Genomic DNA, 15,165 nt, shown 5'->3' with positions numbered 1-15,165 from the left:
GTTGTAGGTTTTCCAGGATACTGGGAAGACTGTTTATGTTGTGGATTAGGACTTCTAGTGTTGTTCCTAGCTTTTCTGTAATGAAGTTTATAGTCTTTGGTTTTAGTCCTAGGTCCATGATCCACCTTGAGTTGGTTTTCATGTATGGAGTGAGGTGTGGGTCTTGCTTGAGTCTTTTGCAGATATTTTTCAATTTTGCCAACACCATTTGTTTAAAATGCTGTCGTTTCCCCACATTTTTTCCTTAAGAAACAGTAATTCTAATGTGTTACTTTTTAAAATCATACCTTTCATCAATACTGGAAAGTTAAGTCTGATGAATGTTTTACAAGAGGAATTTGATTCAGCGGACTTTGAAATACCTTATGAACTTTGTTATAAAATCTTTCACCAAAAACATATTGACTTCAAAGCAATCAAATAGTCAAGGTTAAGCAAACCAACATCAATCAGCCAACAAATTCTGTCTTTATAGTGTTAATTATTAAATAATTCAGGAGGTAAACTTAAAGAACAGTTTCTTCTCCATACAAGCATCAACATTAATTAATATTTATATCATTTTCATCACTTTCAGCACTAGAGAGATAAATACTTGCTACCAAGTTTTCTATAGACTCATTTTTATCAGTTCAATATGTTCACTGGAGCAGAAAATCTATGTGACTAGTCAATATCAAGTAAATTATGTTATGCAGTTTCAAAAGCCTGTGCAATTTATTTCAGAACTGGTGTTGAGAAGAGATCACATACTATAATATTTTCATAAGTAATCTCAATTTTAAAACATGCAGAGTTTTCTACACAAACCCTCTGTTACTCCACAGGCATACTTCAACAAGTTTTTGAAAGCACAAAGGCAGATAATTGTAACTTTTATTACAACTCCTTTTCTTTTCCTTCATTATTGGTCAGTGCCTAAAAATTAATCTAACAATCCAAATAAAAAGTTGTGATAATCACAGTAGTATTATTCACCGTTGCAAGAACATGGAAACAGCACAGATTTCCAACCACAAATTAATGGATTGAGAAGTTGTGGTACATTCATACAATGAAAGGACACACAACACACAGGAACAGTGATTATAATTATTTATTTTATTTAATAATTATTACCTAACTTGGAAGGGATTGGAGAGTATTATGCTAGGTGAACTAAGTCCTACAAGGACAAATACTGTATAAAACCATTATTGTAGAATGAGTAAGAGAATCCAAGGGGGGGAGGCAGGGCAGGGTGGAAATAGAGAAGTGAGGATGGGAGGAGAATAGGGTGTTAATCATAGGGTTATGCAATTCAATGGTTGGGTGGGGTGAAGGAAATGGGAAGGATCTTTTGTGAAAAACAATGTATTCAAACTGCAAATAAATCAGAATAATATTTAAAAATTTTAAAATAAAATGTTTTTAAAAGTCATTATAAAAAGGAAAAATTGAACTTGTAAAAAATCAGCTTAAAAGATGGTATTGTTGTTAAGTAGAGACAAGCCAGAATTGACTCATAGCTGACCTTCCAAGGGGTTTTCAGAGGCTGTATCACAGGGGAGATTGCCCATCTTTCTTCTGAGAGTAGCTGGTGAATTTGAACCACTTGCCTTTGGTTGGCATTTCTTACCATTAAGCAAAGAATTCTCAAACTTAAAAGATATAACAAATGTTAAAAAGTAAAAGAGGAAATGGATATTGTTGTCGTCGTTGTTGTTGTGTACTGTTGAATCAGAACTGGCCTGTAACTAACACTCTGGATATTGCCTATACTTCTGCCGTCGAGCAGGTGGTAGATTCAAACTGCGTGCCTTCAGGATTGCAGTACAGATTCTTGTCACTAGGCCACCAGTGCTCCCTTCCCTGGTGGAAGATGGATATTATTAATGGAAATAATTAATGCATATGCATTGCCCATTATCTCTTAGCTTTGTAATTAACATTTCCATTCCATTTAATCTTTCTGTATGTTCATTTCCTCAAATATGAAATAAGTATTAGTAATACAGTGGACTTCAGTGAGGATGGCATGGGATAGGACAGGGTTCAGACTTGTTCATACAATCATTATAAGTCATACTGAATTTGATAGCACCTACCAGCAATGCCAGGTGCTGCTGGCCCCAGGACCACACTTTGAGAACTTTGTCCTACAATGCAATGCAATGTAATATACTTTCTAAAAGATGTAGTGAGTTATGGTTTCAGCAGTCCATAGAATGTTGTGCTACTAAAGCCACACCTCTCAGGAAGTTTGATTTCCCTGTGGCTCCATGGAAGAAAATCGGACAATCCACTCCCATGCAATTTGCAGCCTTAGAAATACAAAGGGAAGTTAGCTATAAGCCACTTACTTGACAGCAACGAGTGGGTAATCCATAAAAGTAGGTATTGTTAAAATTAATTCTGTAGAGCACTTTGAATAGTGCTACATATGTATAAAACTCAATAAATTGTATTCATTGTCATTATTAATGTTATTGTTTTTTTGTTAAGATTTTGGATAATGTTCTTTCTGTTCTCTCATTTTCACCAAGTAACAGTCTCATAGTCAAAACCTCAGAGGCTCTAAATCACATGAGAGGAGAAGGCCTATCTTTTTCATGTGGAGGGTGGAAAAAATTAAGCACTGTTATTAGTGATGTTTTTATAACTTTTGTTAAGGTATTTGGATAACACAAGGCAGGGCAAAGATAAAACTTCATGGATCTTTATTTTCGTGACAGTTAAGTACATCTCTTTAGGAGAATTAGTTTCTTAATCTTTTCATTTATGAAATAGAGTCAATAGCCCTAAAACACTACCCTGGTAGCCTAGTAGGAGATGTTACAATCACTCAGCACAGATCACAATATGACTGGCACATGATACCAGTTGAAATCTGATTATAAGTTAGAGTGAGTTCATGCATGTCATAGTAAAGCTGGGTCACATAGGGTTTTTAACAGTTTTTTCAGAATTAAATTGCCAGATCTTTCTTCCCAGATTCCCTTGGGCAGACTTTCAGTTATTGGAACAATGTATTAGATATTTGCTCTACCAGGGGCTCCCTGCCACATAATGCTATTCTTGCTGTTGTTAGATGCTGCTGTGTCAACTCCCACTCATAGCCCTATGTATAACAGAACAAAACCTGCCTGATCTTGCCACATCCACACTATCCGCTCTGCTTAAACTCATTGTTGCAGTTACTAGACCAACCCATCTTACTGAGGATCACATGATAGGTACCAAATAGTCAGGACCTACCCACCATCCTGTTACTGTTCTTGTGTGCTATACTGTTGACTACAACTCAGAGGAGACTCATAACAACCCCATGTACAACAAATCAAAGTCATACGTGGTTCTCTGCCATACTCATAATTTCAGACATGTCAGAGTCATTGTTGCACCATTGTGTCACGTCATCTTGGGACGGGTCTTTCTCTCTTTTGCTCAGCCTCCACTTTCACAAGCATGAGGTCTTTCCCGAGGACTGGTCCCTCCTGAGTGTGTGGAGCAAAGCTTCACCGTCCTTGCCTCCAGGGAGCATGCTGTTTGCCCTCTCTCCAAGACAGACTTGTTTATTCTCTTGGCAGTTCATGGGATAGTCAGTACTTCTCATCAAACTAAAATTAAAAATTTTCTTTGAGGTGAGCTCTGATGGCTTAGTGGCAAGAAGCTGCACTGCAATCCCAGAAGTGAGCAGTTCGAATCCACCAGATGCTCTGCTGGAGAAGGAAGGACAATCTCCTCCTGTACCAGTCAGATTCGATTTGATAGTACACACACAAAAATTTTTTTTTAAAATCTTCTTTGACCTTTCTTATCCATTGTTCAAGCTTTAAATGCATATAAAACAAACAAAAACAAATACACTGGCTTGAGTAAGAGGGACCTTACTCTTTAAAATGACATCCTTGCTCTTTAAAAAAATCCTGATCACGCACTATGCACAACGCACACATCTTTTGACTTGTGTGTGTGTGCTGCTACCATAGGTGTGAATAGTGTATCCAAGTAAAATGAAATAATTGACAATTTCAATAATGTCTCTATATGAAGGACGAGAAGACCTTCAACAAGATGGATTGACACAGCGACTCTAATAGTGAGTTCAAGTATGTCAGAGATGGTAAGGTTAGCACAGAATATGGAAGGGTTCAGATCCTTTGTTCAGAGGGTCTCTACGAGTCATAGTCAACTCAATGGCACTTAAAAACAATAACAATCATAAAGTTGCCTACTGATTCAGTTGCAAAGATTTTGTTTCTTTTTGATGTTGAGATATAGTCTATACTGAAATTTGTAGTCTTTGACTTCTTAAATTCGCCTTTAGCATACAGTTTTCAAGTTATTTCCTCTTTCTCATGACATTGTCTATTAAAAAAAAATCCTGTGAAGTGGAAAGATTTGACTAATCAAGAATGAAAATCAATTACAAATAAATAACTATCAGTTGTTTACTATCATTTTGTTGTTGTTATGTGCCGACAAGTTACCTGCGACCCACAGTGACCCTATCTATGTACAGTAGCTCTAAAGCCTGCCCTATCCTGTCTCACTGACTCTGACACACTTACTCCCATTTCCCCAGTTACTGTTTCGTTCCAACTCATCCTGGATTTTGCTCTCCCATGCAGTCCCTCCACCATTCCAAGAACGATGCCCTTCTCCAAGGAACAGTTCCTCCTGTCCATGTGTCCAAAGTATGCAAGACAGAGGTTAAAAATCCTAACCTCCAAGGAGAAATTTGGTTTCACCCTCTCCAAGACAGACATACCTGTTGATTCTCTTGGTGGACCATGCTATGTTCAATACTCTTATCCAACACCACAATTCAAACACATCAATTCTTCTTCTATCATCCTGTCATTGTTCAGCTCTCTAATGCATAGCAAGTAATTGTGAAATCCACGGCCATAATTAGGTGCATCATAGACTCTAGATTGACATCTTTGCTTCTCAGTACTTTGGAGAGGTCCCTGACAGCAGATTTTCCCAGTGCAATTCATCTTTTGATTTCCTGACAGCTGGTGCCAAAGGTGTTAATGGTGGAGCCAAGCACGCTGTAATTGTTAACAACCTCAATATCTTCTTCTATCATGGTGCTGCCAATTGGGGCCCAGTGGTGAGAATTTTTGTTTTCTTGATGTTGAGCTTCAATCCATATTGAAGACTACACTCCTTGACTTCCTGCATCAAGAGCTTCAGGTCGTATTCTGATTTAGCAAGCAAGGTTGTGTCATCTACATATCGCAGGTTGTTCACAAGTCTTCTCCTCATTAAGTCTAGCCTTCAGAATGATTTGTTCCGCATACAGATTGAAAAGGTATGGGAACAGGATACATTCCTGACACACTTCTTTCCTGATTTTTGAACCATGCAATGTTTCCTTGCTCTGTTCTCAGCACCACTGCCTGATCCAAGTTTTGACAGGTTTTTCATGGACACAATCAAGGATTCTGGGATTCCCATACTCCTCACAGTTAGCCACAATTTTTTGTGACCCACCTAGTCAGATGTCTTTGCATCATCAATGAAACATTGATAGAGGTGTTATCTCCATTTAAAAATATCTCTTAACTGGGCAACTTTACAACAAGGAAGAATCTAGTTTTAAAGTACATCCTCAGGCACTAAAACTATGCACTTAACTTTTAAAAACAGCAAAGGTTAAGCAGTCCTACCTAGAAATTCAAATACACAGTTCTTCTGTTTCTAGTTTTAATACAATACATATGCTGTTACTAAATGTCATCATCAAATCAGATGATACTCATAGCAAACGTATATATGAGACAATCATAGCAAACTTGTAATAAACAGCATTCAGTTTTGCACTGTCCACATAAGCACTTCTATACTTGAGAGCAAAGTTGCAGTGACCCTGAAAATTCATCTCACTGAAGATTTCTCATTTTCTTCTCTTTTTTTTCAGACTCTTATTTTACCAAGCATAACATCTTTCTCCTAGTACTGGCTTTTCTTGATAACATGCCCAAAGTGTGTGAGATGAATTCTCACTGTTCTTGTTTCTGAGGAGAATTCTGCTGCCAAGACATACCTGTTTGTTGTTGTTGTTGTTGTTTTTTTTACAGTCCGTAGCATATTCAATATTTCACAACACCACCATAATTCAATGACATCAATTTTGAGTCTTACTTAGTCATTGTCCAGTGCTCACAGACATGTAAACAAAAAGTTTATTGCCATCAATTCTATTCCAAAACAAAACAATTCCAACAGAGTAAAACTATTCCAAAGCAGCATTGGACTCAAACAGCCACTATCGATTAACAATACTCAGCTCTCTATACTAGGACTCTTAACATGGACATGTGTACCATGAACATGTGTATTTGTATAATGACTGAAAGTTTGGGTACACCATAGTTCTCAAAGTGACAGTTTTGCTCTTTCAGCACTTTAAAGAGACCCTTGACAACCAATTTGTCTAATACAATACATCATTTGATTTCTTGATTGTTGCTTCTGTGAGAATTGAATATGGATCCAAAAAAACATAAAACAGTTGACAAATTCAATCTCTTATCTATTTATGTTGCTATTGTTTATGGATCTGTGAGAATTTTTTTATTACAATTCATACTCACATACATTACTCATATAATATTGATTAAATAATTAATTGTATTTAACAATTGTGATGTGAGTGAACAGTATGAACTTACCATGTACTGCAAAAATAATTAAATAAATCTATCTTGGTGGAAGTACGACCAGAGTGCCACTTAGAGACAAGAGTGATGAAACTTAATCTCCCATACTGTAGGCATATTGTCAGGATGGGCCAATTTTTGGGGGGAAAGACATTTTGCTAGAAAAAAATAGAGGTCAGGAAAGGAGAAAGACACTAGCAGAGATGGAATGATACAGTGACTTGAATATAGGCAAGATCAGGATGATAACACTGGATAGTATCTTTTGTTCATAGGGTTGCTTTGAATCAAATCTACTCAGTGACACCTAACAACAATTACTTCTATGTGAGTTTGTGTACTTCTTTCTCAAATTTTAAACTTTGTACATTTGGTTCGTATTAAATCTGAAAAGCTCAAATCTAATTGAGTAACAAAATAAGCCTGCTAAAACTGAATTTCAAATGTTCAAGGAAACAATCATACAGGAGCTTAAGATGGGAAACACATACACACAAAGAAAATAGGCAAAGAGAGGGAGAGAAAGAGAGAATTTGTCTTGAACAAGGAAGCAAGAGGGCATCATAAAATCACTTTTTTTTCCTTAAAGTACTGAGCAAAGGACAAGATATTTTATGTGAAAAGACACTAAATTTTCAGTCAACAAAATGATACCAAGAACTTTTGCCCAAGTCAGTATTTGTTGGTAAACAAGTGATGCCAGGACAGCATTAGTAAACGTCATTTATAAATATTGTTTGTTTTTATTTAAATTTGTTATTAATTTCACTAAAAATTTACAGAGACTTTGGATTTCCAGTCATTAATTGTTGCAATTTTCTCCCCTCCCAACCCTCTCCCCTAGTACACTACCCTCTTGGACAAGTAAAAGAAAAATTTTTTCATTGTTTTACAAATCTTCACCCAGGTCCACTCCACCATGTAGCCTTTGTTCTAGATTCCTGTCATGACAAAAATACCCAGTCACATATCCCTTTTAAACAGTTCTGTCCCTCATCTGTTTCAATGCAGTATACCGCATTGAATCCATCTTCCTCAGTCTCTCCCCAACACCAAGGTCAGTCCTGTTTTACAAGAGTGCAGTATTTGTCCTTTTGTGACTGAGATATTTCACTAAGCATAATGTCCTCCAGGCTCACCCATTTTGAATAATATTGCAGGAGTTCCTTGTTTTTTAATACAGAGTAGTATTCCATTGTGTGAATATACCACAGCTTCTCTATCCATTCATTTGTTGATGGGCACTTACATTGTTTCCAACTCCTTGCTATTGTGAACAAAGCCACAATAAACATGGGTGTACATATATCTCATTGGATATCAGTTATTGTCTCTTTGGGGTATATTCCCAATAATGGAATTGCTGGGTCAAATGGTATTTCTATTTGCAATTTTTTGAGAAAGTGCCATACCACCTTCCACAGTGGTTGCACCATTTTACACTCTCACCAACAGTGAATAAGAGTTCCCAGGTCTCTACAACCTCACCAGCATTTGTTGCTTGCTGTTCTGTTAAATTTTGCTATTCTGTCTGCAGTGAGATGGTATCTCATAGTTGTTTTAATTTGCATCTCTCTTAGAGCTAGGGATTTTGAACATTTCTTCATGTGCTTGTTAGCGATCTGTATGTCTTCTTCAGTGAAGTGTCTGTTCATATCCTCTGCCCATTTTTCAATTGGATAATTTACCTTTATCTTGTTGTGGTGCGCAAGTATTTTATAAATTCTGGATATAAATCCCTTATCTGATATGCCATTACCAAATACTCTTTTCCCAGTCAGTGGCTTCCCTTTTTACGCTGTTGGAGAAGTTTTTGGATGTGCATAGGGATTTGATTCTTAGAAGATCCCATTCATTTATCTTCTCCTGGCTGTAGGTTTTTCAGGATACTTGGAAAACTGTTTATGTTGTGGATTAGGACTTCTAGCATTCTTCCAAGCTTTTCTTTGGTGAAGATTATAGTCCTTGGTTTTAGTTCTAGGTCCATGATCCACCTTGAGTTGGTTTTTGCATATGGAGTGAGGTGTGGATATAGCTTGAGTCTTTTGCAGATTCTTTTCCAATTTTGCCAAGACCATTTGTTAAAATGTTGTCATTTCCCCACTTAACTGATTGCATTTCCTTGTCAGAAATCAATTGACCACAGGTAGATGGGCTGATCTCCGGGATCTCAATTCTATTCCATTGGTCCATGTGTTTGTCATTGTACCAGTACCATGCTGTCTTAACGACCACGGCAGTGCAGTAGGATTTAAAATCAGGAAGTTAGATACCTCCTACCTTTCTTCTATTTTTAAGGAGTGATTTGCTTTTGGGGGGCTTCTTTCCATTCCAAATGAACCTGGAGACTGCCTTTTCCATCTCGTTGATTGGTATTTGTATTGGGATTGCATTAAATGTGTAAATTGCCTTTGGTAGTATTGCCATTTTCAAAATATTGAGTATTCCTATCCACGAGCAAGGGATATCCTGCCACTTCTCAAGGTTGCTTTTTGTTTCTTGTAGTAATGTTTTGTAATTTTCTTTGAATAGATCCTTTGTGCTTCTGGTTAAATTTATTCCCAAGTATTTAATCTTGTGATTCGCTATTGTGAAGGATATTGCTTTTCTTAGCTCCAGCTCTGTATTCTCTTTGTCACTGTAGAGAAATCCAACTGATTTTTGTATGTTGATCTTGTATCCTGCCACTTTGCTAAATTGGTTCACTGTGTCCAATAGTTTTCTTGCTTAGTCTTTAGGGTTTTTTAGGTATACTACCATATCAACTGGAGAGAGAGACAATTTTACCTCCTCTTTGCCAATTTTGATACCTTTTATTCCCTTCTCTTGCCTTATTGCTATTGCTAAGACTTCCAAAACAATATTGAATAAGAGAAGTGATAGTGTGCATCTTTGCCTAGTTCCTATTCTTAAAGGGAATGCCTTTAAGCTCTCTCCATTGAGAACAATGTTGGATCTCAGGTTTTCATATATACTTTTTACTATGTTGAAGAAGTTCCCCTCTAATCCTATTTTGTTGAGGGTTTTAATCAGGAAAGGGTTTTGGATTTTGTCAAAGGCCTTTTCTGCATCAATTGATAGAATCATATGGTTCTTGTCCTTCTTTGTTAATGTGATGAATTACATTAATTATTTTCTTTATGTTGAACCATCCTTGCATACCTGTTATGAATCCCACGTGGTCATGGTGAATTATTTCTTTGATGGATTCTATTGGCCAGTATTTTATTCAGGATTTTTGTGTCTATGTTTTCTATTTTGGTGGTGTCCTTTCCTGGCTTTGGTATCAAGGATATGTTTGCTTCATAGAATGAGTCTGGAAGAATTCCATCTTCTATTTTCTGAAATAATTTATGTAGAATTGGTAACAGTTCTTCTCTGAATGTTTGATAAAATTCACTTGTAAAACCATTTGGTCAAGGGGTTTTTTTGGTTGGAAGTTACTGTATTACCTTTTCAATTTCTTTTTTTGTAACGGATCTGTTCAGATGTTCAATTTCGGTTTGTGTCAGTTTAGGTAGGTTGTGCACTGCTAAGTATTTTTCCATTTCCTCTAGGTTTTCATATTTGTTTGAGTATAGTTTTTCATAATACGCTAATGTTAGCTTTTTTATTTTAGTTGGATCTATTGTGATGTTGCCTAATTATTTGTGTCTTCTCCTTCACAAATATTCTTAAAGGAAGAAAAATAGCATAGATATACTCTAAAATAACACAACCATTTCAATATATTATTTTGGTTATGTCAGTTTCTCTTACATTTAACACATTTTTTTAAAAAGTCATTGATATGCCCACTATCACCTCTCCTATTCAATATTGTATTAGAAGTCTTAGCAATAGCAATAAGACAAGATAAGGAAATAAGAGGTATGCAAATTGGCAAAGAGGTGGTAAAATTATCTCTGTTCACAGATGATATAATAGTATACTTAGAAAACCCTAATGACTCAGCAAGGAAACTACTGGACATAGTTGACCAATTCAGCAAAGTGGCAGGATACAAGATCAACATACAAAAATCAATTGGGTTTCTCCACAGTGACAAGGAGAAAACAGAAATGGAGCTTAGAAAAACAATACCTTTCACAATTGCTAATCACAAGATAAAAATACCTGGGAGTAAATCTAACCAGAAACACAAGGATCCATTCAGAGAAAATTATAAAACATTACTACAAGAAACAAAAAGAGACCTTGAGAAGTGGCAGAGTATCCCTTATTCATGGATAGGAAGACTCAATATTGAGAAAATGACAAAAACTATCAAAGACAATTTACACATTCAATGCAATACCAAATACCAAATTCAAATACCAATTCCATTCTTCAATGAGATGGAAAAGGCAATTTCCAGTTTCATTTGGAATGGAAAGAGGCCCTGAATAAGCAAAGAACTCCTAAAAAGAGAAACAAGGTAATAGGCATTTCACTCTTTGATTTCAAATCCTACTACACTGCCATGGTGGTCAAGACTGTTAACGACAGACACATAAATCAATGGAAAAGAATACAAAATCCAGAAATCAGCCCATTTACCTATAGTCAATTGATTTTTTACAAAGAGATGCAATCAGTTTAGTGAGGAAATGACAACATTTTAACAAATGGTGCTGATAAAATTGGAAAACTACCTGTAGAAAACTCAAGCAAGATCCACACCTCACTCGGTATACAAAAACCAACACAAAATGGATCATGGACCTAGAACTAAAACCAATGACTATACATTTCATTAAAGAAAAGCTTGTAAGAATTCACAAAGTCCTAATCTACAACATAAACAGTCTTCCAAGCATCCTGAAAAATCTACAACCAGTAGAGGATAAAATAGATGAATTGACCTTCTAAGAATCAAATCCCTAAGCACATCTAATAACGTCTCCAACAGAGAAAAAAAGAAAGCCAAAGATTGGGAAAAAAATATTTGGTAATCACATGTCAGATAAGGGACATATATCTAGAATTTATAAAATACTTGAGCACCACAACAAGATAAAGGTAAATAATCCAATTGGAAAATGGGCACAGGATATGGACACTTCACCAAAGAAGACATCCAGATGGCCAACAAATACATGAAGAAATGCTCAAAATCTCTAGCTCTTAAAGAGATTCAAATTAAAACAACTATGAGATATCATCTCACTCCAGTAAGAATAGCAAAATTTAACAGAGCAGCAAACAATAAATGCTGGAGAGGTTGCGGAGAAACTGGAATCCTTATTCACTGTTGGTGGGAGTGTAAAATGGTGCAACCACTATGGAAGGCTGTATGGTACTTTCTCAAAAAGTTGCAAAAAGAAATACCATTTGATCCAGCAATTCTTCTACTGGGAATATACCCTAAAGAAACCATAACCGCCACCCAGGAGGATATATGTACCTCCATGTTTATTGCAGCTTTGTTCACAATAGCAAAGAGTTGGAAACAACCTAAGTGCACATCAACAAACGAATGGATAGAGAAGCTCTGGTATATTCACACAATAGAATACTATGCTGCATTGAAAAACAAGAAACTCATGCAATATTATTCAAAGTGGGTGACCCTGAAGGATATTATGCTTAGTGAAATATCTCGGTCACAAAAGGACAAATACTGTATAGTATCACTGTTGTAGAACAGGACTGTCATCAGGGTTGGGGTGAGACTGAGATAAATTGGATAAATTATATATACTGCATTGAAACAGATGAGGGAGAGAACAGTTTAAAAACTATATATGATTGGGTGTTATGCTTATGACAAGAGTCCAGAATGAAAGTTGCATAGTGGAATGTACTGGGGTGTGGGAGTGGGGGAATTGCATACCAATGAAGGAAGTTTTCTTTTACTTTTCAAAGAGAAGAGCGAACTGAGGGGTAGGGGTGGGGAGGGAGGAAAATACAACAAAGAATGAATGGAAATCCAAAATCTCTGTAAATGTTCATTATAATTAATAGAACAAATTTTTTTTAAAGTCATTGATAGTAGAGATGCTCCTTTCTAAGGAATAGTTTTTATACCTGACATTAGGTGATGGTTGTTGTTATGTGCTGTCAAGTCGCTTGCGACTCATAGTGACCTTATGTACAACAGTCCTAAACTCTGCTCTGTCCTGTGCCATTGGCACTGTCTCCATTACACCCATCCTGATTGCCCCAGTCACTGAATCAATTCACCTCATAGAGGGCCTTCCCCTCCTGCTAAGTCCCTCCACCCCCCCAAGCATGATGTCTCTCTCAAAGGACAGGTCCCTCCTTACAACATGTCCAAAGTGTGTTAGATGGAGCCTCAGAATCCTTGCCTCCAGGGAGCTGCCCAGTTTAAATCTCTCCAGGATGAAACTGTTCGTTTTCCTAGCAGTCCATGGTATTCTCAACACTCTTCTCCAGCACCACAGCTCAAAGGCATCAACTCTCCTCCTATCCTCTTTAGTCACTGTCCTACTCTCTGATGCATAACTCTCTGATTACAAAAACCATGGCCTATATCAGATGTACCTTGGTCTCCAGGGAAACACCATTGCTCTTCACAACTTTGGAAAGGTCCCTAACAGCATACTTTCCCATTGCAATACGTCTTTTAATTTCCTGGCTGCTGGTGTCAAGAGTGTTGACTGTGGAGCCAAACAAACTAAAGCTGTGAATGATCTCAATCTCTTCACCACCCATCCTGATGCTGCCAATTGGTCCAGTGGTGAGAATCTTTGCCTTCTTGACATTGAGCCTCAATCCATATTGACAGCTGCACTCCTTGACCCTCTGCAGCAAGTGCTTCAGGTCCTCCTCAGTTTCAGTAAACAGGGTTGTGTCATCTGCGTAATGCAGATTTTCGATAGATATTCCACCAATCCTGACCCCACATTTCTTCTCATAGAGCCCAGCCTCCCAGATAATCTGTTCTGCATAGAGGTTGAAAAGGTATGGAGACAGGACACATCCCTGGTGTACGCCCTTCCCATTTTGAACCAGGTAGTGTTTCCTTGCTCCATTCTGATGACTGCCTCTTGGTCCAAGTATAGGTTTCGCATTAGCACCATCAAGGGTTCTGGTATTCTCATTTTTCTCAGAGTCAGCCACAGTTTCTTATGATCCACACAGTCAAACGCCTTTGCATAATCAATGAAACAAAGATAGACATTCCTCTGATATTCCCTGCTTTCGGTCAAGAGTCATCTAAGATTAGCTACAATATCCCTAGGACCACGACCTCTTCTAAACCCAGCCTGTACTTCCAGCAGTTCTCTGCTGATATGCTGTTCCAGTCGTTTTTGGATAATCTTCAGTAGAATCTTGCTTGCATGTGAAATCAAAGAGATTGTTCTACAGTTTCCACACTCTGTTTGGTTACCCTTCTTTGGGATGGGAAAAAAATATAGATCTCTTCCAGTCAGTTGGTCAAGTGGTTGATCTCCAGATTTCTAGGCACAACCTGGTTAGCATGTACAGGGCAGCATCTGTTAGCTCAAATATGTCAATTGGTATACCATCTATTCCTGGGGCCTTATTTTTTACTGTTTCCTTCAAGATGTTGCATTTACTAAATGAAGAGATACATCATGGACAGCAAGAGTAGATAAAATTCTATTTTATTTTCCAGGTCATAAAATGCAAAGCAGCTGTTCTTTGGGAGTTAAATAAACCCATTTCTATTGAGGAAGTGGAGGTTGCACCCCCGAAGAGCAGTGAAGTTCGTATTAAGGTGAAGTCATTTTTTTTTCCTGTTACATTTTATTCTAGAATACTTCAGAGGATAATAAACAATGGATATATCCAAATTTTTATTAAGAAGAACTGTTTAAATAATGTGATCAAGACAATGAATTTCCATTTGTTATCAGAGAAAGATATAATTGTCATACAGTTCCAAATTTAAGAATTAAACATGAGCATGTACCATAAAATCCCAATAAAAATAAAAAATATGCATTTGTTAACACCAAGGAGTCCGATGTGGGGTGGGAAGTAAAAATAGTTATCAAGATTTCAGAAGTCTATTAGCATTTGACAGTAAAATTTAAGTGACAATTTCCTTGAATCAATCATCAATGTCAACATCTCAGAAAGTATGTATTTTTGCGTATTATCTAAGGTTTTCGTACTTTAAGACCAGAGATTTCACATATTGTACCAGAGTAAATTATGAAGGAAAGGAAAATAGAGGAGAGTTTATGCCTGGATAAGCAGGAGTGGCATCCACTTCCTAAACAACATGCCTTTGGAAACCCTATGAACTTTGATAAATGATGATAGTTATAGAAAGGCTTCAGGTCTTTTGTTCATGGGGACACTATGAGTCGTGCTCAATTCTAAGGTAATCAACAGCAACAACAATAGTCTCAGAGATAAATGGAATACTTGGAATTCGGAAAGAATGTTGTTGTTTGTTGTTATGTGCCCTCGAGTCGTTTGCAACTCATGGCGACCCTATGCACAACAGCCCTAAACACTGCTCTATCCTGCACCAACCACACTGCTTCCGACACACCCATCCCGATTACCCCAGTCACCGAATCAATCCATCTCA

The 15,165-nt window shown here is 37.1% G+C and overlaps 1 protein-coding gene across 1 annotated transcript in view; it reads left to right on the top strand.

Annotated features, from left to right (window-relative positions):
• Positions 1–15,165, top strand: part of LOC102851582 (alcohol dehydrogenase E chain-like) — a 49,685-nt gene that overhangs the window by 9,205 nt on the left and 25,315 nt on the right. Inside the window, exon 2 of the mRNA XM_006893105.1 lies at positions 14,239–14,340. Coding sequence (XP_006893167.1) covers positions 14,239–14,340 — 102 coding nt within the window. The remainder of the gene's footprint in view (positions 1–14,238; positions 14,341–15,165) is intronic.

This window comes from Elephantulus edwardii, unplaced genomic scaffold, assembly GCF_000299155.1.
Source record: "Elephantulus edwardii isolate Elephantulus edwardi_28Jun2011 unplaced genomic scaffold, EleEdw1.0 scaffold00122, whole genome shotgun sequence".
In the NCBI taxonomy this organism is placed as follows: domain Eukaryota; kingdom Metazoa; phylum Chordata; class Mammalia; order Macroscelidea; family Macroscelididae; genus Elephantulus; species Elephantulus edwardii.
Note: the sequence above shows the minus strand (reverse complement) of the source record. Positions and strands in the feature narration are given on the sequence as shown.